This window comes from Labeo rohita, chromosome 1 (assembly GCF_022985175.1).
Source record: "Labeo rohita strain BAU-BD-2019 chromosome 1, IGBB_LRoh.1.0, whole genome shotgun sequence".
NCBI lineage: Eukaryota > Metazoa > Chordata > Actinopteri > Cypriniformes > Cyprinidae > Labeo > Labeo rohita.
In genome coordinates this window covers 48,333,104-48,360,785 of record NC_066869.1, presented here as the reverse complement: position 1 = coordinate 48,360,785, position 27,682 = coordinate 48,333,104, and the positions used below count along the sequence as shown (strand labels likewise).

Genomic DNA, 27,682 nt, shown 5'->3' with positions numbered 1-27,682 from the left:
AGGAAGGAATGCCCCCAACCACAACCTACACTATTCACTAGAGCAGTGGTTTTCAAACCGGTCTTTGAAATCCACTGCACTAGAGTATACATGAAAAGTGACTGTTTGAACTGTTTGCTGTGTTTATATTTCCCAAGACTCTCTAAATCTCTTTCTGAATTTGAATGTTTGCTTTATGTAAAATAACGCCCCCTTTAAGAGTAAAAGTGTTCTTTTACTCTGAAGACTTAGATTAACACTGATAAGATACGTCAGATGAACTCCATGAGGGTTAAATGTTGAACTCTGAGGCAGCGTTAATTTGTAAGCACTTTTAATACTGTTAATTTAACACTGGGCAGTGAGAATTATATACGTAAACACCAGGATAGTGTTGAAATGAACTCTCACAAAGTTTAATTAACACTGGTGGTTTTGCTCTGTATGAATATTCAAACAAACATAGTAAATACGACTATAGACCTATAAACTATTCAATAGTTATTCAAAATGATATACACAATGAGAGATTATAACATGATAGACAAATGTGTGGGTTACATACATGATATGGAGTTATGCAATAGACGGATATTTGTTTATAAGTCATTCTGAGATAATTTTGGTGCATCTACTTAAAAGAATGTGAGGACGTGCTCTGTGAGGACCAAAAGGCCTAGATGGAGTCTGGCCCTCGTCCTGGGTGGGGGAACCCACTCAAAGAAGTCTCTTCTCATGATTTTCCTCATGTAATGGTCATGACGTGCTGTTTTTGACCATTAATATTGGTCACTCAAGTTTGGGGACCCGCTCTGTGAAAAAAACAATGAAAAAGTTTAACAGACCACAGACAAACTGCACACACAAAACAAAATGAAGTCAAGTGTGGGGAGCCTGTTGACCTATAAATTCGTATCACGTGAAACAGTGTGACCAATAGAAGATCATAAGATTCTGCAGAGTTTGATGTGTCATATCCCAAATTTTTATCTACTCAAAGTCCACCCAATATCAAAACAAGTTTTTGGAGCTTGAATAAATAAATGCTTAGTTTTAAGCTATGAAATTTTAAATGGAACCATGTATGTCAAAATAATCAAGGCAAATTTGATTTCTCATGTCATGACCCTTTAAAAATTACAGCATTTGTAGCCATTTTATCAAAAGACTAAAAACCTCTCCAAAACAAGTGTTTTACTGAACATGAGAAATACTTAAATGTGTAAATACAACAATAAAACAGAAACATTATTATTAGACAGAATGAGTAACAAGTAGCAAGATTCTGGTGGATGAGTGATCTTCCAGCATTGTTTTATGTGTGCATCCATATTCTCTGGGGCATGGCAAATCAAGACCAGTCAATCTGAGCAATCAAACCTATCCAAGCGCATTTCAGCTGTAAAACAGTGTCTGGCTGGTCTCTACACATCATCTCTTCCTACACATTCGAGATCTATGCTGTGTCCTAATACACATATCATCTGTCCTGTTAAAATGAGCATCCTAAAAGTATCTTAATTGTAAAAAAAAAAAAAAAAAAAAAATCATTACAGCAATATTGAGTTAAAAAGATTTGCATTTTAAAGTATTTGAATAATCAATATCCACTCACCCATAACAGTCATTTTGAATTGTCCCTGCTCTTTAGTGTTGATGTCAATAATGTAAACTCCACTATGTTCGACAGCTAAATTAGTTATAGTGATTTGTCCAGTTTTCTCATCAAGAGTTGTGATGCCTCTGAATCTTGGATTTGGGATGTTAAAACCATCCTCATCCCATTCAATCGCCTTGACAACAATTCCACTGGTGCTTCTGTGTTTCCATACAATGCTGGTGACCGGAGGATTTATGTTGGTTGGATGAAAAGACACTGTATCTCCCACTGCTTTCATCTCTAATGAAATATGAAAGAATATGTTAGTGAACATTCAACAAGCAAATTTCATGCCCAAAACAATCCAACCCTTTCCACTTAATCTGTACTGCAGGAAGCTGCCTCCTTGTCATTTTTGGCTTATAACAACAATCAAAACAATGTCTAAAAGCTGCTACAATAGCTGGGTTTCCATCCAAAGTTACGAATTTAAGTTATGTGCAAAGATTGGAATATCACATAGAACATTTACGAATAAGCACCAATAGGCGGGTTTTGCCATCCGATAGCGCAAAGTCACATGACTTTGATGCGGGGAATTTTGAGAAATTCATTTGGCAAATGCTTTTCCATCTCCTATTATTCGCATTAACCCTTTTTCGCACAAGTGAAAAACCACCTCAAGCGAGCGTAAAAACTTTGTGAATTAAGGGATTTTTAATCAAAATGTAACATTTACATCACTTGTTTCTGATGCGATACTTCAAAATGGGCATAAAAACAGAGTGATGGAAACATAGCTCATGTGTTTAGTAAAAAAGCTTAAAAACCCAGAACCAGTGAGGTCAATATTCAGTGACTCGGATCGGGGGCACAAAAAAAAAAAAAAAAAACCTGATTGGGACATCCCAACTGATTACCAATACTGTTTTTGTTTCGCTGCTCGTTGCATGTGTTTATGATGTTATTGTACTTAATTTCATTTGGTTTGAAGTTTTTCAACTGTATTTCATTGGCTTGTGCTTGTACTCTGCATAGTGACAAAGTTTCATCTAATCTAATTTGGAAATTAAAAGCTTCTCTTATACTTAGCATTATTCTGGTTGTCAAGTCATTATGGTTTGAGTTAAAGGATGAGGTCCTTGCGTATCTGCTTGTTTGTGCGATATATACTGTTGTACCTATTGCAATTTGGTAGCATAAAAAACAATGAATGTTAATTAATGCTTATTAATTATATTTATCTAGGTACATACAGATTTATATGTTGTATGGTGTCACTCCACTGTCTTACCTTTAAACAGATCTCTCTCATAGACCGGATCACTGGTCTCGGTACTTGCGCCGTTATCTAGTGTGCATGTGTAGAAGTTTTCTGGATTTCCTGTGAATTTAACTGCAATGGACTCTCCTTTCTGATCCAGCTGTGAGCCGATCAGTGTTTCTCCAGCAGAATTCTTCCAGATGATTTTGTCACTGTAGTCGCATCTTAAATGAACAACATCAGGTTTACTTTTGATCTTCTCTATTTTTATCACAGGTTTGGGGACCCGCTCTGTGAAAGAAACAATGAAAAAATTTAAACAGACCACAGACAAACTCCACACACAAAACAAAATGAAGTCAAGTGTTGGGAGACTGTGGACCTATGAATTTGTAACACATGAAACAGTGTGACCAATAGAAGATCATAAGATTCTGCAGAGTGTGATGTCATATCCCAACTGTTGCAGTGTCCGAAAAATTTGTATCTACTTAAAGTCCACCCAATTTCAAAATGAGTTTTGGGAGCTTGAATAAATAAATGCTTCGTTTTAAGCTATGAAACTTACAGGACATTTTGATGGAACCTCGTATATTTCAAACAATCAAGGCAAATTTGATTTCTCATGTCATGACGCTTTAAAAATTACAGCATTTGTAGCCATTTTATCAAAAGACTAAAAACCTCTCCAAACAAGTGATCTGAGTGTTTTACTGAATATGAAAAATGAAAAATGTGTAAACACAACAATAAAACAGAAACATTATAATTAGACAAAATGAGTAACAAGTAGCAAGATTCTGGTGGATGAGTGATCTTCCAGCACTGTTTTATATGTGCATCCATATTCTCTGGGGCATGGCAAATCAAGACCAGTTAATCTGAGCAATCAAACCTATCCAAGTGCATTTCAGCTGTAAAACAGTGTCTGGCTGGTCTCTACACATCATCTCTTCCTACATATTCGAGATCTGTGCTGTATCCTAATACACATACCATCTGTCCTGTAAAAATGAGTATCCCAAAAGTATCTTAATTGTAAAAAAAAAAAAAAAAAAATCATTACAGCAATACCATGTTAAAAAAAAATTGCCTTTTGAAATATCTGAAGAATCAATATCCACTCACCCATAACTTTCAAGCTGAATCTTTGTCCCTGCTCTTTAGTGTTGATGTCAATAATGTAAACTCCACTATGTTCAACAGTTAAATTAGTTATAGTGATTTGTCCAGTTTTCTCATCAAGAGTTGTAATGCCTCTGAATCTTGGATTCGGGATGTTAAAACCATCATCATCCCATTCAGTCGCCTTGACAACAATTCCACTGCTGCTTCTGTGTTTCCATATAATGCTGGTGACCGGAGGATTTATGTTGGTTGGACGAAAAGACACTGTATCACCCACTGCTTTCATCTCTAATGAAATATAAAGAATATGTTAGTGAACATTCAACAAGCAAATTTCATGCCCAAAACAATCCAACCCTTTCCACTTAATCTGTACTGCAGGAAGCTGCCTCCTTGTCGTTTTTGACTTATAACAACAATCAGAACAATGTCTTAAAGCTGCTATGTGACAATAGCTGGGTTTCCATCCAAAGTTACGAATTTAAGTTATGCGCAAAGATTGGAATATCACATAGAACATTTACGAATAAGCACCAATAGGCGGGTTTTGCCATCCCATAGCGCAAAGTCACATGACTTTGATGCGGGGAATTTTGAGGAATTCATTCGGCAAATGCGTTTCCAGCTCCCATTACTCACATTAACCCTTTTTCGCACAAGTCAAAAACCACCTCAAGCGACCGTAAAAACTTTGTGAATTAAGGGATTTTTAATCAAAATGTGACGTTTACATCACTTGTTTCTGATGCGATACTTCAAAATGGGCATAAAAACAGAGTGATGGAAACATAGCTCATGTGTCCAGTAAACAAGCTTAAAAACCCAGAACCAGTGAGGTCAATATTCAGTGACTCGGATCGGGGACACAAAAAAAAACCTGATTAGGACATCCCAACTGATTACCAATACTGTTTGTGTTTCGCTGCTTGTTGCATGTGTTTATAATGTTATTGTACTTAATTTCATTTGGTTTGAAGTTTTTCAGCTGTATTTCATTGGCTTGTGCTTGTACTCTGCACAGTGACAATAAAGTTTAACATAATCTAATTTGGTAATTAAAAGCTTATCTTATACTGGTTGTCAAGTCATTATGGTTTGAGTTAAAGGATGAGGTCCTTGCGTATCTGCTTGTTTGTGCAATATATTCTGTTGCGCCTATTGCATTTTGTCAGCTTATTAATATAATCTAATTAAATTTATCTAGGTACATACAGATTTATATGTTGTATGGTGTCACTCCACTGTCTTACCTTTAAACAGATCTCTCTCATAGACCGGATCACTGGTCTCGGTACTTGCGCCGTTATCTAGTGTGCATGTGTAGAAGTTTTCTGGATTTCCTGTGAATTTAACTGCGATGGACTCTTCTTTCTGATCCAGCTGTGAGCCGATCAGTGTTTCTCCAGCAGAATTCTTCCAGATGATTGTTTCACTGTAGTCGCATCTTAAATAAACAACATCAGGGTTACTTTCGATCTTCTCTGTTTTTATCACAGGTTTGGGGACCCGCTCTGTGAAAGAAACAAAAAAGTGTAACAGACCACAGACTCCACACACAAAACAAAATGAAGACAAGTGCGGGGAGACTGTGGACCTATGAATTTGTATCACATGAAACAGTGTGACCAATAGAAGATCGATATAAATTTGTAAACATATTCTGCAGAGTGTGATGTTATATCCCAACTGTTACTAAAAGTTCACCCAATTTCAACATGTTTTTCAAGCTTGATTAAATAAATAAATGCTTCGTTTTAAGCTATGAAACTTACAGGACATTTTAATGGAACTACGTAGATGTCAAAAATCAAGGCAAATTTGATTTCTCATGTCATGACCCTTTAAAAATTACAGCATTTGTAACCAAGGTAGCCATTTTATTAAAAGACTAAAAACCTCCCAAACAAGTAATTAAGTTTTACTGAACATGAAAAATGCTTACATGTGTGAACAACAATAAAACAGAAACATTATTATTAGACAAAATGAGTAACAAGTTGCAATCAAAACTATCCAAGCACATTCCAGCTGTAAAACAGTGTCTGGCTGGTCTCTACACATCATCCCTTCCCACAGTACCATACCCGAGATCTGTGCTGTTGTAGGCGCGTGTTGCTGTTTCATTGGTTTTGACGCGTAGTTCTTGAACTTATTGACAACAAATGCAATGTCCATACCTTTGGAAACTTCGGATATTCCAATCCATTTATTGTCCTATTTATTTTACAAAACAAAAAAAAAAAAAAAAAAAAAAAAAAAAAAAAAAAAAAAAGCAAAATTAAACAACGATTAGTCCAAGTTCTTCACGGGCAAAAAGTTTGTTTGACCTTTTTCGGCGCACGGACTCCGAGTTAATCTGAGAGCATAAATACACTATACACCCTCCAGTGGCGTGAAAGAAAATTACAACCAAAAAAAAAAGGCTCCTACACTCCAGCCCCTAATTGTTTATGACTGGGAGAAAAATAAACAATTCAATTAACCTTATTTACATAAGGAGCCATGAGTTACAACAACAAATACATGATTCATACCCATTTTTTGCAATCAAAATAACTATAACTAATAAATAATGCATTCATGAAATCATCATCCATGTCTTCCGTTTCTATTAAAAGACACATTTTTGTTATTGGTCTTGTTATAACACTTATTTTAGTTTGGATTTTTGCAGACCTAACTAAACCCTTTTGATCTGAGAACGTTTCCAGCACCTTTCCAAGCATCCAAGAATTGCGAGGGGCCACAGTGTCTGCAATAAGAACAATGTCACCTGGCTGAAAATTTCCATTTTTGCCTTTCTTGGAGTAGAGGTAAGTACTCTTTTATCCACCTCTTCCAAAAGAGGTCAGAGAGGTATTGTACCTGCCTCCATCTTCTTCTTGCGTATTGGTCTTTTTCATTAAACAGCCCAGGAGGCAGGATAGGCGTTTTTCTCATTGTAAGTAGATGGTTGGGAGTGAGTGGCTCCAAATCGTTTGGATCATCGGATACTTTGGTAAGGGGTCGATCATTTAAGATAGCCTCTATTTCACACAACAAGGTGTGCAATCCCTCATCGTCCAATGTTTGCTGATGTAGAACTGAAGACAATACTTTCCTTACCATTCTTATGATGTGTTCCCACGTACCTCCATAGTGCGAAGCTGCAGGAGGATTAAAACTCCACTTGATGCCTTTGTGTGCCAAGGTTTTCTGAATCTTGGTTTGATTCAAGTCTGCAAGGGCCTTTCTCAATTCTCCTTCCGCACCAATAAAACCATTGTCAGATCTTAAGTGGGAAACTTGTCCTCTTCTACATACGAACCTGCGCAATGCATTAATGCAGGAGTCGGTGTCTAAAGCATAAGCAACCTCTAAATGGACTGCTCTACTGGCCATGCATGTGAAAATCACGCCACGAGAGCGCGGCCTCTTCTTACTTCAATTGGACCGAAGTAATCCACTCCTGCATTGGTAAACGGAGGTAGATCTATGGTTAACCTTTCTTCAGGTAAGTCAGCCATCAGTTGCTCACCTAATTTTGCTTTCTGTCGCCTGCAGAAGATGCAACTCGAAAGGATTCTCCTGGCAGCTGCATTGGCGTGGGTGATCCAGTACTTTCTTCTTAATGTTGAAAGCATATGGTTCCTTCCGCCATGACCAATCTGTTGATGGTCATGGACGTGCTTAAGGATAAGCTTAGAAATATGCTGGTCTTTGGAGAGAATTACAGGATGCTTTACCTCTTCTGGCATTGCAATCTTACACAGCCAACCACCAACTCTTAACAGTCCATCTTCAAGAATGGGATTTAGTTTGTAAATGGTACTATTTCTTCCGATTTTAGATTTCCCAGATTCTAATAAAGCAATTTCCATGCTGAACCTCTTTCGTTGGCAGAATTGGATGATGGCTTTTTCTGCTTCAAACAGGTCATCCAAAGACAAGCATTGTCCTGTAACTGAAGTCTTAACTTCCTGCATCTTGCGTTCCACATTGCTCGAGTCGTCTGATGCAACCATAGCCTGCTTTCGTTGGCTGCTCAGCTCCAGTAAAATGCTCTTTAACTTCAGCAACCATGCTACTGCTACTTTGAGTCGTTTCCACTCAGAAAAGTATGTGATCAATCTATAAGTGGCATTATTGGCGTCTTCTACAGATACAGGATTTGTTGTGAGCTCCCTTTTAATTTCTGGATCATCATCAGGAATGCTTATTGCAATGCTATGATCTAACCATTCTTCTTCTGGTTTCCACAGAAACTCTGGACCATTTAACCACCTCTTGCAGGTTATGAGTTTCTGAACTGCCATTCCCCTAGACGCATCATCTGCTGGATTTTGAGAAGTGTGGATGTACTTCCATTGGGTCACATCCGAAGCCTCTCTGATAACAGATACCCTGTTTGCCACGAAGGTACGAAACCTTTTGCTCTCATTCTTTATGTATTTCAGGACAGATGTGCTATCAGTCCAAAAACATGATTCCCTTAAGTCCAGCTGAAGTTCCTTTCTAAGCATTTTATCAGTGCGAACAGCTAGAACAGCGGCAGTTAACTCTAGTCGAGGAATGGTGACTGGTTTAAGAGGTGTCACTCTAGACACCTAGAGTAAAGCAAAACATGCACAGCTGGGTGACGAAACTGCTCCAAACAAATGAACAGTCATTCGATATTCAATGATGTCTTGTGTTACGTCACCATTGGGCCACCACAGGAAACGAAGGAAGTCTTTATCCTCACTAGTCACTCTAACTTGATAGAACATGGCCCGAACATCTGTCATAAAGGCAACTGGTTCCTGTCTAAACCTTAAGAGAACTCCAATTAACGAGCTTGTCAGATTAGGGCCTTGCAATAACTGACCGTTCAAAGAAGTTCCCTTGAATTCTGCTCCACAGTCAAAAACAACCTGCAACTTGCCTTTGCGGGGGTGGTACACTCCATGGTGCGGAATGTACCAAACCTTACCATCATGTCGCTCATGCTCCTGCTTTGGCACTTCTTCAGCATAGCCCTGATCAACCATATTATTGATGAAGTCTGTGTATTCATGTTGGAATTTCTTGCTCTTTTCAAATTTTTTCCTTATTCCAAGAAAGCGCTCCTTGGCAATGGAGAGATTATTTGGCATATTTACATCTTTGCTTTTGAAAGGAAGCTTCAAACTGTAGTGTCCTTCTTTGAGGTTTACAGACTCTTTCATTATCTCCATAAACTTAACATCTTCTCTAGACATTTCCTCTTTGTCTTTCAGCATGTTCTCATTGAAATCATGTAAATATTGCTTTTCCAATAGCAATTCCAATCTTTTTACATCAATTCTGTTCACTGTAGCAGTACAACCTTTACTTTGACAACCGCCAATGGAACCATTTATAACCCACCCCAATAGGGTTCGAATGGCATATGGCCCATCTCCATGACTGTTCACAACTTCCCAGGGCTCAAGTAACTTTGAGGCGTTGGTACCAATCAACAACTTTACATCCGCTTGAATGTATGGAATGTGAACAGTATCAAGATATGGCCACTCCTCGAAGTCTTCTTTCTTGACAGTGTTAGCTGAGCTCACAGGCATCTTGCTTTGTGTGTAAACTTCTGGTAACCTATAAAAGTCTTTGCCAGTGAGGCTTGAAATCTCCAAATTATTAACAACATAACTTGTGACTGTTGATTTGGGACTCATCGTGAGCAGTGAGATTTTTGTCTTGCGTCCATTTAGATTCAACCTTCGCATCAAACTCTCTGAGCAAAATGTAGAAGTACTGCCTGTATCCAAAAAGGCATAAGTTTGAATAACCTTGTTGCCTAATGAAGACTTAACTTGTACTGGAAGAATAGGAAGAATGCCACTGCTGTTCCCAGCCCCTGCATGATTACATGCCTGTGCAGACACAAGTGCATTGTTTACGGTTGGTGCAGTTTTTTCAACACGGTGACTATCATCAGTGTTAACAGCTGTATCAACTTTCTGTTTTAAGTGTATATGCATAACAGTAGGATGCTTTTGGTGGCAGGTTTTGCAAGTTAAACGCCTTGTGCACTCCTTGCTCAGATGTCCAGTGTGAAGGCAGCCAAAGCAAACAGCATTTCCCTTTAAAAAGTTAACCTTTTCCCTGTGCTTTATCTTCTCAAATGGTTTACATTGTTCTAGAGAGTGATTTTGAGAACAAAACAGACAAGTGACAGGGTTACTCAGTCTGCTCTTAACTTGGTGAGTTGAATCTTCAGTCTTTACCTTCATTTCCTTGGCTGTGTGTCTGTCAACATCAGTAACACTAGTAGTAAAACTGTTACCTTTAAATTTTGACTTTGATAGAGACTGTGGATTCCGTTTGTCCACATCCTTAGGCTTACTGATCATTCCCTTTTCCACATTCTGGATGTACCCAAATATTGGATCTGAGATGATTTTAACTTGATGCTCAATAAAGAAGACAAGATCAAAGGCAACTCTTCGATTACGTTGATCCAGAAGATCACATGCAACAGTTCTCCATTTCTCTCTTAGTTTAAATGGAAGTTTTGAAACCACTGTTCTCATATTGGCTGGCATATCCAGTTCCTGTAAGTACTGCACCTCTGACATCGCATTACAGCAACCTCGCAGAAAAACTGCATAATCTTGAAGAGCCGTCACGTCTTCTCCTTTAATCATTGGCCACTGAAGCACTTTCTCCATGTAGGCAGCAGACACCACATGATCATTTCCAAAATGCTGCTTAAGCATAGCTTTAGCTGATACATATCCTCTTTCAGGTCTCATGTTCATGCAGCTACGAACAATTTCCTTTGGACGTCCCTTGGTATATCTTTCTAAGAAATACAAGCAATCTCCTTTGTTGTTTGTCTTGTCTTCAACACAAAACTGAAAAGTTTTCATAAATGAGTTGAACTGCAAAGGATCTCCATCAAATATTGGAATTTCACAGGGAGGAAGGTGGCTAGCCTTTTGTTGCTGTATTAGCAACTCTGTTATTTGCTGTTGCTTTTGAAGCACATTTAGCACTGAAGGAGACTGTTCCCCAGTATTTGAAGAAACCTGTGCTCCTATGGTGGATCCACTGGGTTGTGTACGGCATGTTGCAGCTTTTCTGTGCACTGGAATAGAAGTTTGAACAGGTTGTTGCTGTGCACTCTTTGAGGTTGGTAGTAAAGGTAAGCCATCATAGCTGCTTGTTATAACCACTGGCGGTTTATCAGAACTGCGAAATGATGCCGTTGACTTTGGTTTTACTCCTTTGTTAATATAAGATTCCATCCCATCTGATACCAAACTTTAAGTGGTTTGTTGCTCAAACATTTTGAGGACTGATAACTTTGCAGTGGAAGCTGCTATTTCAGCATCAAGCTCTATTTGTTCATTTTGCTTCCTTAATTTTTCCACCTGCTCTTCAATATCATGTCTCTCTTTCAAAGATTCCGCACGTGCAACAAGAGCGGCTCTTTCTGTCTCCACCTGAATGCGTGCTTGTTGGACAGATGATTTGGATTTAGTTAAGCCAGACCTACTGCGTTGGCTTGACGTATGACTGCACACCCGAGTTCCAACATTGGAAATACTATCGTTAGGGTTGATTTCACTATCAGTGCACTGATTGTCCTCTTGATGCTGGCCCATCCATTTATTGACAACAGTAGAAAACTCCTCAACCCACAGCGATTTGGCTTTAAACCATGTTTCATGTTTCTCTCTCTCATCACTTGGTAATAAAACTAATAAAGACTCGTGGGCTTCTCTTGCCTCTTTGCACTGAGCTTTAAACTTTTCAAAGGTGCTTTTAACATCTCTTTCATTGTCAAAGCTAGTCATAAGACCATTCAGTGTTCTTTTAAGATGAGCTGCCTTTTTTAAACTTTGATTTTCTCAGCGTTTGCAACATATCAAGTTTATGCAATAAACCTTTTTAGTAAGTTTTACCTCACGTTTTTGAACCGATTGGTCGAATTTACCATTACCCTCTACATCTTGTGATTGACCCTCGTCAGGACCAGTCAAGATACCATGAGCTTCACTTTTATCTGCCATTTCGGACCTTAAAACACTCACTGTTTGTTCACATCACATACAAAAATACATACGTAAACACTGTAAACGTGAACAAGATAAACCATAACAAACAGTTTTTTTTTTTCTTTTTTTTTTCTTTCTTTAAAAATGTCACATCTCATACCTTGATATTCCACCGCGTGTGCAGTCCGTGAATGAAGAAACAACGGCGTCCTCGTGTGATGCTCCTTAGTCCCTGCAGACCTCACAGTACATCCAAGGCGGCAACCCACAGCGATAATCCACAACGAAATCCACGAACGGGCATTTAAATCCAACCACCACTTTCAAACGAGCCATCAACGTTCTTTCCTCCTGCAGATCAGTCGACCTGTCCTATAGTCTCCAGTTTGATCTGGTTCAGTCCGTTGATGCAGGCATCCAAATCAAAACCAGCTCCAGTTGCGGTCAAACTTTTTGACTTAATTGTGTAGGCAAGCGTTGCTGTATCATTGATTTTGACGCGTAGTTCTTGAACTTATTGACAACAAATGCAATGTCCATACCTTTGAAAATAAAACTTTGGATATTCCAATCCATTTATTGTCCTATTTATTTTATCCAAAACAAAACAAAACAAAACAAAACAAAAAACAGCAAAATTAAACAACGATTAGTCCAAGTTCTTCACGGTCAAAAAGTTTGTTTGACCTTTTTCGGCGCACGGCCTCTGAGTTAATCTGAGAGCATAAATACACTGTACACCCTCCAGTGGCGTGAAAGCTAATTACAACCAAAAAAAAAAAGGCTCCTACAGCTGTGTCCTAATTCACATACCATCTGTCCAGTTAAAATGAGTATCCCAAAATGTAAAAAAAAAATCATTACAGCAATATCATGAAAAAATGTCTTTTAAAGTATAATTAGATATTAAGTATAAGTATTACAGTTTTTCTGAAATGCTAAAACACATTTTTTAGAAAACATCACTTATTTTCTCAAAACCTTAAACACACCTTATTCAAAGGTTCAAACTAAATTCACTCAACCCCTGACGCTTCAGGCAAAATCAAACAATTGCTTCAAAACCATTTCACCTGTACTCAAAATCAAACAAAGCTTTCAAATCATATACATATTAGTCAATACTGTACGCACTACAGATCATTCTTTAGACACTACATCAAAAAATAGAGAACACAGTGCCCAGTTCATGTAGTTATATAAAAAAAGAATGTTTACTGTATATAGTAATTATGTAGCAATAAAAAAGATGCATAAACATACACACACTCAAAAGAAATCACACCAAGTTTGGTGAATATACCAAAAAAAAAAACAAGGAAAAATAAAAATGTGTGTGTGTATACATAGCTGTATCTATATCTATCTATCTATCTATCTATCTATCTCTCATACATAAGTGTGTGCATTTTTCCTTTTTTGTGGTATATTCACCAAACTTACTGTAGGTATGTTTCTTTCTTAGGTGCGATTGTGTACAGTAAAATCATCTTAAAGTATATTATATATATATATATATATATATATACACACACACATATTGTCACAAATCTGGTCCTGATTCTCAGTCTGCTCGTACATAAATACATACATACATATATATATATATATATATATATATATACAGTCAGGTCCATATATATTTGGACACTGACACAATTTTTATTATTTTAGCTGTTGACTAAAACATATTCAAGTTACAGTTATACAATGAATATGGGGTTAAAGTGCACACTCTGAGCTTTAATTTTTAGGGCAATCTCATCAAATTGGTAGAAAGGTTTAGGAATTACAGCTCTTTAATATGTACCTCCCCCCCTTTTTCAAGGGACCATAAGTAATTGGACAGTTGACTCAAAAGCTGTTTCATGGACAGTTGTGGGCTATTCCTTCATTTTTTCTACATCAATTAACCAGGTAAAAGGTTTGGAGCTGATTCTAAGTGTGCCATTTGCATTTGGAAGCTGTTGCTCTGAACCCATCATGCAGTCAAAGGAGCTCTGCATGCACGTAAAACAGACAATTGTTAGGCTTCAAAAACAAAAGAAATGCATCAGAGAGATAGCAGGAACATTAGGAGTGGCCAAATCAACAGTTTGGTGAATTCTGAGAAGAAAAAGAACACACTGGTGAGCTCAGCAACATAAAAAGGCCTGGACGTTCACAAAGGACGACAATATAGTGGATGATTTGATGATCCTCTCCATGGTAATAAAGAAGTTTTACAACATCCAGCCAAGTGAAGAACACTCTCCAGGAGGTAGGTGTGTCACTGTCAAAGTCTACAATTAAGAGAAGACTTCATGAGAGTCATTTTGTCAAAAAACATTTAAAAAACCCAGACCACTTCTGGAAAAGCATTTTTTGGACTGCTGAAATTAAAATCAACGTGTACCAGAATGATGGGAAGAAAAAAGTATGGAGAAGGCTTGGAACAGCTCATGATCCAAAGCCTACATCATCATCTGTGAAACATGGTGGAGCAGTGTAATGGCATGAGCATGCATGGCTTCCAGTGGCACTGGGTTAACGGTGTTTAGTGATGATGTGACAGAAGACAGAAGCAGCCGGAAGAATTCTAAAGTGTATAGGGATATACTGTCTGCCCAGATTCAGTTAAATGGAGCAAAGTTGTTTGGGCGGCTCTTCATAGTACAAATGGACGATGACCTAAAACATACAGCAAAAGCAACCCAGGAGTTTTTAAAGGTAAAAAAGTGGAATATTCTGCAATGGCCAAGTCAATCTTCTGATTTCAAATTGACTGAGCATGCATTTCACTCGCTGAAGACAAAACTAAAGGCAGAAGGACCCACAAACCAACAACAACTGAAGTCAGCTGCAGTAAAGGCCTGGCAAAGCACCACAAAGGAGGAAACCCAGTCTATTGTGATGTCCATGAGTTCCAGACTTAAGACAGTCATTGCCTGCAAAGGATTCTCAACAAAATATTAAAAATGAACATTTTATTTATGATTATATTTATTTGTCCAATTACTTTTGAGCCCCTGAAAATGGGGGGTCTGTGTATAAAAATGGTTGTAATTCCTTAGCATTTTATGTTATATTTTTGTTCAACCCCTTGAATTAAAGCTTAAAGTCTGCACTTCAATTTAATCTTGACTGTATTATTTTAAAACTATTCTAGTGGCATACAGAGCCGAAATTATGAAAAGTGTGTCAGTGTCCAAATATATATGGACCTGACTGTATATATATTCACACTCGTATTCACACTCTTTTGTACCTCTTAAATCAACAGATGCACCTGTGCCTTCTGTGCACTTTCAACTGGCTTATATTTTGTATATTTAAATATTTCGAAACAAATGTGAAGAATATTGAATTACTGTGACAGCCGTGTTGCAGTTGTGCTTAACTTTTGCTTTCTTGTGTTTAGGGTTTTGCATCACAAGTTCATCACAGAGCAAACTTGTGTCTTAGTGAGTGAGAATGTGTTTAGAGTTTTGCCAAAAGTGTGCATGCGATTTGCAAACAGCATCTAAACTGCCTAAACTTGTTTAAGGTTTTGCAGAAAGAGTGATTTATTTGACAAATTAGTTTAGGCTTTTGGGAATTTGGTTTAGAGAATGGGGTTTAGTGTTTTAGCAACTTTGAAAAACTGTAAGTATAATCAGTATCCACTCACCTATAACTTTCAAGCTGAATCTTTGTTCCTGCTCTTTACTGTTGATGTCAATGGTATAAACTCCACTATGTTCAACAGTTAAATTAGTTATAGTGATTTGTCCAGTTTTCTCATCAAGAGTTGTGATGCCTTTGAATCTCGGATTCGGGATGTTAAAACCATCATCATCCCATTCAATCGCCTTGATAACATATACACTGCTGCTTCTCTGTTTCCACATAATGCTGGTGACCGGAGGATTTATGTTGATTGGACGAAAAGACTGTGTCACCCACTGCTTTTGTCTGATCTTCACCTAATGAAATATGAAAGAAAAGGTCAGTGAACACATTTCTGTCAGTAGTTTCCGGATAGCAAGTAGCCTATAATCCCACTGCGCAATGTGACGTCGTAGTGACGTGACCCTGACCGACGGACCCAATATAGACATGATCTGCACGTCTATCCGACGTCCAATGTTTAGTGGGATGTAAAATATCTGGCCATAGTATGACATCTGAATATTATAGCGGTATAGGAAATGTCATCGAACAAAAAAAATGTTAATGGTACAGCCATCTCAATCGGACTAATTTACACACCCTTTTCAAGTAGGCACTGGGTCTGAGGCTAATAACTTGAAACCGTAATGCGCAAAAACTGGACCAAGACAGAGTCTGTCGTGAATATAATTTTCTAAACTACACCCAATCATTCGGTACTATGAATCAGGCTACAATGCTAATATATAAGCTGACCAGATTTCTAAAATGAAAACGGGGGATATTACCTAGCTCAGTGGTCAAAATATCACTTGTTATTATCAACGAATTAAAAAAAAAAAAAAAAAACGGGGAAAATGTTTTTATTTATTTTTTTTATATTGTTGTGGGTTCCATATATTAATATCATAATTGATAATTACAGTGATGTTTGAAGATCAAACTTTTCCATAATCGGAGTTTTTGTCCTAACTAACCGCACTCGACTGCGACACACGCTGAATTTCTGTTTTTAAAACGGTTTCTATTTCTGCGACGTCGCGGCTGGAACAACAAGATACAAACTATGACAGTTATAATCTGATTATGTGCTTTATTCAATGTTAAAAGTGTCTAATGTGAGTTTGAATATCATATTGCGTGACATGTATACCCATACTGAAAGAGACTATAGATAATTTACATCAGATCTTGAAAATAAATGTAAGCAAACATATAGCCTAAACACATAAATTACCTGAAACAGCTCCTGTGGCGATGAACACGGCACAGATGACGGCCGTCGAGTATCTTAGAAGAAACATCTTAAGACAAAGCACAGCTTTTTACACCTTTCTTCTGTATTTTCACTCGGAATGCGTTTCACAAACACGCCCGACTCTAAAGACGAATCTCAAAACGAAACTGGAACAAATGGGCGTTCGTGAGGGTTCAACGTTAGTGGTTCAGTATGTTTGTTGTTAAATGCGGATCATTGTGAGTACTTATCCTCACTAAAGTGGCAGGATATGATCATATCAAAACACCCAGCATAGCCTAAATCAATGTATGTACTAATAAATATTTACATACATAAATAATCTGGCCTCTGCTTTAGGACGTGATTTTCAAATGTATCGCACCTTTTTTGCTGTGAACCTTAAATCTTATCTTATCATAAAGATAAATCTTACCAAAATGCCTTCACATTTTACATTTAACAGACTATTTTATGCAAAGCATTTTACACTGCATTTAGTAAGTAGACTCCAGCCTATTGGTTCGTTCAGTCCCTCTGAAGTAAATAAGTTTTATTACAGTTTTTCTCAATTGCTTAAACTCTAAACACAAATCCGTAACTCAATTCCCCAAACTTACTATATTCAGGTCAAAATGAAGCTCTCCACTCAAAACAAATCAATCTTACTGAAAAAAAACAAACATTGCTCTTAGACATGACACACAAACCCCCAACACACACTTCAACACAGTTTTACACACTGATGAGATCAATTCAAAACAATACTATGAAAACTGGTAAAACTTGGGAAAAAAATTTACATGATGAACACAACAATTGTATGCATTTGCAAGTGTTTTAATCCTTAATTTATTGTACTGTAGAGTACAGCACAAAACAGCAAACAACACCACAAATAATTATTCTGCCCCAGCATCAAGCAACCTCCTCAACATTACAGACTAAATTGGCCCTGGACAGGCAGCGGGGGTAAAAGGGCAGCTGGTTGTCTATTAATTACTATGTTATCCATTCGTGCTAGTGATAAGTTACGAGAATAGGAGTAATTTGAACGACGGTTGTTTCATGTGACGTTTTGCAGAATTCAAAATTCAGTGAGAAGTAAACAAAACACTTCAAACGAGGAGATCGTTTTTAATTTCGTAAACGCTTAGCATATACTGTAGGATATTTTATTCTGGACGCGGTACATTCGAATGAGGAGCTCAGAGACACCGCCGCATTCACGCTAGAGAGCGCGCAATCCGGTCAGTGTACAAATAACGGATGGAAAAGAACGCTACATCTTCAGACGGGTTCTTTTAAAATAACTCTTTTTAACTTGACACGGCGATTTTGAAAGCAACTATGAGTGCTAAACTGTAGTCAAGCCGTAGCATTATTTGTTAGAAATACCTGGTTGCGACGAAAATAGTATGCGTGCTTAGTATGATAATTACGGTAATGTGCAGGCAGTAACAAACAACACGCATTCTGAGATTGTCAACGAGTCTTTAGCAAACCCATCACCCCCACCTCCTCAAGCAGAGTATATATAACATTGAAACTTATTTAAATGTAAGTTAACGATCTTAGTTTTAAAATACCAGATGTTTCCATTTACATTACATAAGAAAAAAATACTCTATACATTTGGTTTTGTTTGTTCATTGTTCACTGATTTTTGATTGATGGATAACACTTTTTTATTAATTTAGAATACCAGCTGATGACTGCTGTGCAGTGGAAATGTAAGTTCAGATGCTTTAGTTTATGTTTGTTACAAGTGCTATGTTTGTGACATAACAGACATTCTTTACATTTGTGTTTTATACTTTGCAGAGAGGATCTACTTAGATAAATGTAAGATAATTGCAGTAAATGAGACTTAAAAGCATTTATTTCATTTTCTTCCACAGATCGATCATCTTGATAAAACCTCAGTATATCATCAGGAGCAACAGGTATTAATTTTGTGCTCCTTGATATGTTTTTTCCCTCCAAAAATGGACAGTCTCTGACTTAAATTTTATCAATCACCAAAGGCCACATTTTCAGCTAAAAATCTTCTTTGCTGTTCTGCTGAAGAAAAATACTCATGAACATCTTGGGTGGCGTAAGGGTGAGTAAATTAATAGCTAATTTTTATTTTTGGGTGAACCTGTTTTTTTTTTTTTTTTCCAAAATTTTCAAAACCCTATTCCTTTTCAAAAAGTGTGTTTATGGATTGTGTCCTTCAAAATGTTAATAGCCACTTAATGTTTGTTCTTAGATCTTTGCAGGATTCAGTCGCATATCTCGGATCTGAGTTCTGCGCAGCACTGGACACAGACTCTGCACTTTTGACATTTTCTAGAAAAAAGGATTTTAAATTTCACATCAAGTTAATTAAAAGGTATTTCTTTATCATGTTGACTGTAGTTGTCATCTTTAAATCATGATTTGCTTATGATTGTTATCCTTAGCCTGTCTCTATTTTTTCATAGTCATCTGATGTTTCCACTGCAGTACTTCAGGGCCTTTCAGTCATCCTGGAGGATGACCCACAGGAATTTTACAGGATGTGTTTCGTAAGTATTACTGGATTTTCTGCTCTCATCATTTTGTTTTATTCAATATGAATATAGTTCTGGTTATGAAAAATTGTCAAAGGTTCTGTGTATTTTTTTTTTTTTTTTTTTTTTAGTTTTGCAGTAGATGCTATATTTGTCTTTTGTGAAACAGTTTATTACTGAAATTGGTGTAAATGCTTTAAATTCGTGAAATTGTGTTGAGTGATCACAAACATCATTACACACTTTGAAATAAACTTCTTGAAATAAAGAGCCTAGTTCACCCAAAAATGGAAATTAGCCCATGATTTACTCACTCTCAAGGCATCCTAGGTGTATATTATGGCTGCACGATAAATCACATGTGATTGTCATGTGCATCTCGACAGTGAAGATGGTTCTGTGATTAGTAGTAAATCTCTATCACATGCATTCAGATGGAGCGGAATTTAATACACAGAGCCTTAGTTCACTGACAAGCTACGCAATATCGCGTTCATAATCGAATGCGATTCACCTGCGCGTATGAACGCGATATTGCGTAGCTTGTCAGTGAACTAAGGCTCTGTGTAATCACATAACCGTCTTTACTGACAAGATGCGCATGACAATCGCATGCAATTTATCGTACAGCCCTATTGTATATGACTTTCTTCTTTCAGACCAATACAATCAGAGTTATATTAAAAAATATCCTGGCTCTTCCAAGCTTTATAATGTCAGTGGGTGGCTGTTTCTGTTCAACAGTTTAATGAAGTGCAGTAAAATGCGTCCATCCATAATAAAACATGCCTCACACGGCTCCGAGAGGTGAATACAGGCCTTCTGTAGCGAATATATGTTTTTGTACGAAAAATGTCCATATTTAAAACTATACACTTTTCTCTCACTTCCGCTAACTGCCATAGGCAGAAGCCATCCCGGGCAGCTGATGTAGGGTGTACGTGTACGTATGCGCCGGTGATTAGTGACAAACATGGAAGCACAGGACAGAGCGAAATGAAACACCAGTAACGAATTAGAAGTACAAAACAAAGATCCATAAAGAAGAATGTAGGAGGATTTCACTATAAACCAAGAGCAGACTGGTTTTCTTTTGCTAAAGTAAGGAAACTTTGCTTCCTTTGCTCCTGTAAACAAACTTTTCTTTGCTAGTCGAAACTTACATTTTGACTAGCATATTTACACCAGCGCATGCACACAAACGTCCTACAACATCCACCTGGAAAGGCTTGCACGTATGACAGTTAGTGGAAGTGAGAGAAAAGTGTTTAAAACTTTTTAAATGTGTATATTTTTCTTACAAAAATGCATCAATCCACTACAGAAGACCTTTATTCATGTGTGAGGCACATTTTATTATGGATGGATGTGCTTTCTTGCACTCCTTTTGAACTGTTGAACAGAAACACCTGCCCATTGCCATGGAAAGCGTGGAAGAGCCAGGACATTTTTTTAAATGTTACTCTGATTGGATTGGTCTAAAAGAATGAAGTCATACACACCTAGGATGCCTTGAGGGTGAGTAAATCATGGGCTAATTTTAATCTTTGGTTTGGGTGAACAAACCCTTTAAGATAAAATCATGTAAATGATGGGTGTGATCCATCACTCCATAACACGAGAGAAAATGCTCTTAGCATTCTTAGCATGTTGTAAAAAAAAAAAAAAAAAAGTTCTGTGAATTCACATCAATAATGTTGAAAACAATGTACAAAACATTTAGTCCATGGAACTTGTGTGTTATATTCCAAGACTTCCAAGACAAGGCATGCAGTAATAGTTGACACAAATGATCATTTACACTTTTGCTCTGATTTAAATCATGTATTGTGAAATGTCACTGTCACACTATAAATCTCGTCATCTCTCTTTGGTGATCATAATTTAAAGCTTAATTACATTTCCTTGTACTTGATGTTTGCACAGATCATTGTACACTCACTCTGGTCATCAATATGAATCAGTTTGCTTATAAATTAAAAGCATTAAAAGTTCCTTGTCAATATATGCTTTTAGAACATTTCCAGTATTGAAATGAAGAAATTTACACTCTACCTATTTTATTTCTCTACTTAGGATGTGGATGCAGACTTCAGTCAAGCAGTTGTAGACCTGCTCACAGTTCTACCAGAGGACATGCCCTCATTGTGGATGCAATAAAGGCAATCATGGAGGGAAGAATTGTCATGAATGGGTTTTAAAGGCCTGTATTTTATTTTTGCTGTTCTGTTTGCATGCCATTCTGAAAATGCTCTATTGTTTAACAGTGTTCCAGTGGGTCCAGATAATGTTATGACAACAAAGTGCTGTTTAGTTAAGAAGTCTGTAAAGAGTATTATAAGAACACAGATGTTTTAAAAGCTAATTTTTATTATTGTGATATTCTTAAAGTTTTTTACAAAAATAAACTGTTGAGAATTTCAAACTTGTATTAAGTTCATTTCATGCTGGTTGAACGAATAAAAATACGTTCAGTTTACTTAAAGAAAATGTGGAAACCGATTGCACGAAATGTTTTAAGTTCCCATATTTTAAAATGGCAGATTAAATCCATGTTGAGAATAACAGCATTTAAGATGTTTGCACAACACAAAATAACACTGCTAGCTAAATAGAATTAATAAAGTAATCTTACTATTAAATCTTAAGTAAGATTAGTAAATGTCCTGGAGTATGTTAACTAGAAATGACATTAAACCTACTTGATATTTATTAGTTAATTTACTCTGTAAGAGTTTGCTTTCTTTACTTTAAACTGATTATTAAATTAACTTTAGTTTTACCTTTAAGTTTGCTTTAACAAAATAAGGCAATTGGTTTCCAAACTTTTTTTTAAGTAAGCTGAACTTATTAGGATTTACAGTGTACTGGACAGGAAGTTCAGCTACTAGTTTGTGATGTCACAAGTACAGCTAAGTAAACACTATTGCATGGCCAACAATTGAATTTCACTCACACTGTTTTAATGACCCTGACAACGAGTGCATTCAGCATTGGGGAAAAAATTTGCATATTTTTACTCAAAAATAATATATTTATGGTGTGTTTCTTGTATATTTTGAAGACACCCTTAATTAATTTGTAATATACTTGTAATACAAACAAAGTACACTTTAATATCACTAATCAAGCATGCAATTAGCTTACAGCATATACTTACTTAAAGTATACTAAGTATACTTGAAGTTGTTCCAATTTAGCACATAAAAGTACACTAAATACACTTACAGTTATGCTTTACTACAATTTAATTACAACTAAAATATACTTAGCACAAAATTAGTTGTTCCAAAATAGCACACTTCAAGTTAACTAATCAGTAACACACTTGAAGTATACTGACAATTAGTCTGGCTGCAAGTATACTTAGCATATTTTTTTTTTTTTTCACTAGGGTACTTAGCATATTTTTTTTTTCACTAGGGATGACTTTTAAACATTTTGTTGAAATATCCCTAATGAAAAAAAGTATACTTTATTGTATTTGTAATATATTTCCTGTTTCAATAGTACATTGCAAATATACAAACCAAAAATTGTACTAACTTTAAATATATAAAAAGTGTATTACCACCATGCTTTTACCTATTTTCACAATACAACTTTTAACACACTTTAAAATAATTGTAATTTAGTATATTTTCTAAAAAATATATTTTCTAAAAATATACTTGAAATGTAGTTTTGTTTGTTTTTAAAAGTGTATTTATTTGCGCTTTATTTAAATATATTTTAGTATTATTTTTAACTGTGTGCTGAAATGTAACAATGCATTGAAAGTATACTTTTAAAGTACATTATTAAATAACTTGTTAGTATGCTTTAAGTTAAATTTTGGAGTAATTTTTAAGTGTACTTCATGCTTGCAACAGAAAGTAATAAAACATGATAAATGCATAAATGCAAGCCCATTTAAAACATTATTAAATGAAGTGTATGCATACAAAAGGCTACTCTTGTAATTGTGATTTAAGTATTTTAATAAATTTATACAATGTCACAGAGAGGTCCATGTACATCAATGCATTTATATTTTTTATACCAACAGCACACCATACGAACACAAAAAAAAAAAAAAAAACAAATAGTATTCCTTGCTGTAAAAACACTAGTAAGTTTACTCTATTTTAACCAAAATGTTGAGTTTACTAAATTTTTTTTATTGTTGCTGAAATATTAGAACAGATATTTCCCATAACTAATGAAATTTAAGTAAAATTACTCAATGTCCAAGACATGCTGTTAAGCATGCGCCCTGGGCGACAATTGCCCCTCCCCCACGTCGCAGAAGCACAACGGCTGAGGATTCAACGTGTTTGCAGAGGATCTATTTCGGTAAAATCAAGGTAAAAGCTTTTAATTTAAGTCTCATTTTCTGTTTTTTTGCTTGTTAGTCCTTATGATGGTTAGATTTTATGCACTTTGTTGCATGCTGTTTTGTGGAACATCTTAGCCCATTCAAAGAACTCAAATACGGGTTGACCCTGCACATTATTTGAAGCGATTTCTGTTCAAACCAGTTAACTTAATGTCCGCTTCATATCTGTAAAATTAGCTGCTGGTTGTCTATTAATTACTATGTTATCCATTCGTGCTAGTGATAAGTTACAAGAATAGGAGTAATTTGAACGACGGTTGTTTCATGTGACGTTTTGCAGAATTCAAAATAAACAAAACAAATTCAATTTCGAAGTAAACAAAGCCCTTTTATTCTGGACGCGGTAACACTTCAAACCATGAGAGAGCTAGAGAGCGCGCAATCCGGTCAGTGTACAAACGGATGGAAAAGAAGGCTACATCTTCAGACGGGTTCTTTTAAAATAACTCTTTTTAACTTGACACGGCGATTTTGAAAGCAACTATGAGTGCTAAACTGTGCCCCCTAGCGTATAACAATGAAAACACGGATTCTCAGAGCACAAGTATATAGCTCAAATACTTGAACTTTTTCTAAGTATACTTAAATGTAATTTTAAGTATTTCTCTGAGAACCATATAAAGTACATATCTGAGAAGTACATAAAAGTATACTGGAAGTATTTTTAGTTTAAAAACATGTCCCCCCCCCATCCGAGGGTTGTCCCCCCAAAAAAAATGATAAAAAAAAAAAATCGCACTCTCTGTTGTGAAAAATATATGTATGTATACCTAAAATAATTGTGTAAGTAGAAAAAAACGCAAAAAAAAAAAAAAATGCATTTAGAAACAGTTGAGTTCCCCCTCCCCTTCCTCACAGTGGTTTGGCCCACTGCCTGCTTTCCCAGTTCAAGTCAGGTGTGTGCCTGCGGCTCAATTAATGTTGAACTCCAGTAAGTAGGGTATTTTATTCACTTTAAATAAAGCGATTCTCTTTAATGTAGTTGATGCAGACTCATTCATAAATAAGTTGCGGCAAAAATGCTGATTACCGATGTAATTTTCCATGAATCTGCTATATTAGCGATTAAATTATTACTTATCTAGTTAACGTTAGCTTGTTTACAATAGCTTGTTGCATAGTGCACTGCAACTAACACGACAAAGCCGTTTCCCATGCATTGTTTTATTTGTGACGACTTGGCATAATGTTAACTTAACATTAATGGTCACAATTAGCATATTGTTTAGCTGTGCATTTACTAAATGAGCACTGTGCTACGTCCGAACTGACCCCACTGTATTTTTTTGTATAATCAATATCTATTCTGTTCTAAGTGTCTTAATTAATTTTAAATACAATTTTAAACCTTTTTTTAATTCCTTGTTTTTATTGTTGTAATTATTTTTTATGATAGTTCTCACAATAGTCACAATAACAGTCATGTTTAAATTTTATTGTATGTTGATGGCTTGACTGTAAACAACATAACAACAATGCAATAAATAGTTTTGAAGAAAAATCTGCTTTGTCATTGAACCTGAGAAAAACTTTGAAAATAACCATAATGGCGCAGTCTCCATGCTACAATAATAATGATAGAAGCAAAGTTTTTCACTGTGGGGACATATCTTTATACAATTTGACTGTATTATTTGTGTCCCCTTTAAAAATTGCTCATGAGAAATTTTATATTTATTGTCCCCCCCCCTACTGTTAAATGAAATTTACGCCCATGATTACATTTTAAATCAAGTAACTTGTAATCTGTAACCAATTACATTTCCAAAGTAACCTTCCCAACACTGCTAATAGCGCACTTGAATAAACTTCTTTTTTCGTAAGGGACAGTATCTTGTACTGTAAATCAGGCTACAATGCTAATATATAAGCTGGCCAGATTTCTGAAATGAAAACCGGGGATATTACCTAGCTCAGTGGTCAAAATATCACTCGTGATTTATTTATTTATTTTTTAAAATTGTTGTGGGTTCCATATATTGATGTCATAACTGATAATTACAGTGATGTTTAAGCTTTCCCATAATCAGAGTTTTTGTCCTAATAGCTGCCGACACGCTAAATTTCTACCTTTGAAACGGTTTCTATTCTATAACTATAATATTCTATTTCCTATATCTATAACGGTTTCTGCGAAGTCGCGGCTGGAACAACTAATATGAGTTTGATATCATATTGCGTGACCTGTATAGCCATACTGAAAGAAACTATAGATAATTTACATCAGATCTTGAAAATAAATGTAAGCAAACATGTAGCCTACATTAACACACATAAGTTACCTGAAACAGCTCCTGTGGCGATGAACACGGCACAGATGATGGCCGTCGAGTATCTTAGAAGTAACATCTTAAGACAAAGCACAGCTTTTTGTACCTTTCTTCTGTATTTTCACTCGGAATGCGTTTCACAAACACGCCCGACTCTCAAAGACGAATCCCAAAACGAAACTGGAACAAATGGCGTTTATGATGGTTCATAGGGTCATGGTTCAAGTACTGGCAGCTCATTACCTGGTCTTTGTACCGTAATTAAACAAACTGTAAAACAGTCAAGATTCAAAACTTTTTTCCTTAGAAGAGAAAACAATATTGTTTAGAGTCATCAATTACTCACCCTCATACCATTCCAAACCCATAAGACTTTATTTCATCTTCATTTTATTCAACACAAATAAAAAGCATTTTTAATGAAATCTGGGTATATACTTTCTGTCCCTCTATTGATAGTCTACGCAACTACCACTTTCACTGTCCAGAAAGGTATAAAAACATCAATAAAGTATGTGACTCCAGTGGCTTGACAGACTTTTTTCAAAGTTATGCAATTTATTACAACTGAAATGTCATTAAAATGATACAATTTATTATAAGGAATGTATTATTTCCCCTTTATCTGCATGTTTAATCCAAGTGCCATTTTGAGATTTTAAAAAAGCTCAAATATTACATGGATTTTTTAAATTGTTCATGCAATGAGTAGCAACTTGGTTTCCTTCATTTCAAACCTCATTCAGGATTTCTTCACAGGAAAATCCTAAAAGAAATGTGTTAATAAATATCATAGCTTATTATCTTTCAAAGCCATCCGACTATTCTCAGTCCTTGCATGGGCCCATGGAAAGAATTATGAACATGAAGCCAATTGTATGTCCAAGTTTATTCTCCCACATTAGATTATACAGATCCATTGTCAGGGTGTGGTGTTACATATGTGCGTCATACAAAACAAAAGATGTATATAGAAGTATAACCGTTCTGGGAGAAGGATAGCTTCTTTCCAGAGGCATCCTGTTATTCAAACTATATTTATATTAAAAACAAAGAGGTACAGGGAGGGAGAATACAGTAGACAGGATGGAGAGAGAACACGTACAGGAAAACTCACAGTAATATCTGGCAGAGAGTACAATATAATCAAACAGTTCCCCCATTTGTTTATATAATAAACATCATAAAGGCTCTCTGCCCAATTCATTAACATCAGATCAACATTTTCTCATTCCACTTAATCTCTGCACATTTAACAGTTCTGTTCATCATAGCACTTGCAAGCATCTTTACTAACTTGAGAATCAAGACAAAAATCATTCTGAGTATTCACTACTTCCTTTGCTTATGCTTCCTAAGCATTTCTATTCACATTCAGTAAACCTAAATCAATCAACATTATTATCAGAGATATATGTGCAACATGATATTCCTACTGTATCACACTTTGCCTTTTTGTCATAGTCTAGTAGGTTTGCAGTGCAGGAAAATGTAAGCCTTGTAGCTTTTCCTTGGCCTCAGACTCAACAATATGGTTGGCTAGTCACTACCACATGTTCATAGCAGATGTATTGTATATCTTCATTATCTAGCCAGTTTTCCTCACCCATATTTACAAAGAAATATGTACAGGTGAGCAGGCTTACAGTACAGCCAGGCGTG

At 36.2% G+C, this 27,682-nt stretch overlaps 1 protein-coding gene and 1 long non-coding RNA gene across 4 annotated transcripts; one reads left to right on the top strand and one right to left on the bottom strand.

Moving 5' to 3' along the window:
* Positions 1 to 269: 269 nt before the first annotated feature.
* Positions 270 to 26,181, bottom strand: LOC127171192 (uncharacterized). 2 transcript variants are annotated; one of them, XM_051119697.1, is made up of 7 exons: positions 26,033 to 26,181; positions 15,618 to 15,912; positions 5,222 to 5,482; positions 3,972 to 4,259; positions 2,874 to 3,134; positions 1,595 to 1,879; positions 270 to 791 (listed from the first exon to the last, which is right to left on the bottom strand). In XM_051119697.1, the coding sequence occupies exons 2-7, from the start codon at positions 15,835 to 15,837 to the stop codon at positions 769 to 771; spliced, it is 1,338 nt and encodes a 445-aa protein (XP_050975654.1). In that variant the 5' UTR covers positions 15,838 to 15,912; positions 26,033 to 26,181; the 3' UTR covers positions 270 to 768. The 2 variants fall into 2 exon arrangements, with proteins under 2 accessions (XP_050975654.1, XP_050975644.1); XM_051119687.1 differs by lacking the exon at positions 26,033 to 26,181 and adding an exon at positions 16,836 to 17,029.
* On the top strand, positions 18,108 to 21,728 carry LOC127171262 (uncharacterized). 2 transcript variants are annotated; one of them, XR_007828487.1, is made up of 7 exons: positions 18,108 to 18,395; positions 18,536 to 18,568; positions 18,737 to 18,781; positions 18,863 to 18,939; positions 19,090 to 19,212; positions 19,304 to 19,387; positions 21,449 to 21,728. It is a non-coding gene; the product is annotated as an uncharacterized LOC127171262 (long non-coding RNA). The 2 variants fall into 2 exon arrangements; XR_007828488.1 differs by lacking the exons at positions 18,108 to 18,395; positions 18,536 to 18,568; positions 18,737 to 18,781 and having other exon boundaries at positions 18,789 to 18,939.
* Positions 26,182 to 27,682: the final 1,501 nt, after the last annotated feature.

Excerpts from the sequence above, each read along its gene's own strand:
- LOC127171192 (XM_051119697.1), bottom strand. The coding sequence starts at position 15,837 with ATGTGGAAACAGAGAAGCAGCAGTGTATATGTTATCAAGGCGATTGAA. Across the intron at positions 1,880-2,873 it reads TGAGAGAGATCTGTTTAAAG|AGATGAAAGCAGTGGGAGAT; the intron begins GTAAGACAGTGG and ends ATATTTCATTAG. Across the intron at positions 792-1,594 it reads ATTCAAAATGACTGTTATGG|AGCGGGTCCCCAAACTTGAG; the intron begins GTGAGTGGATAT and ends TTTTTTTCACAG.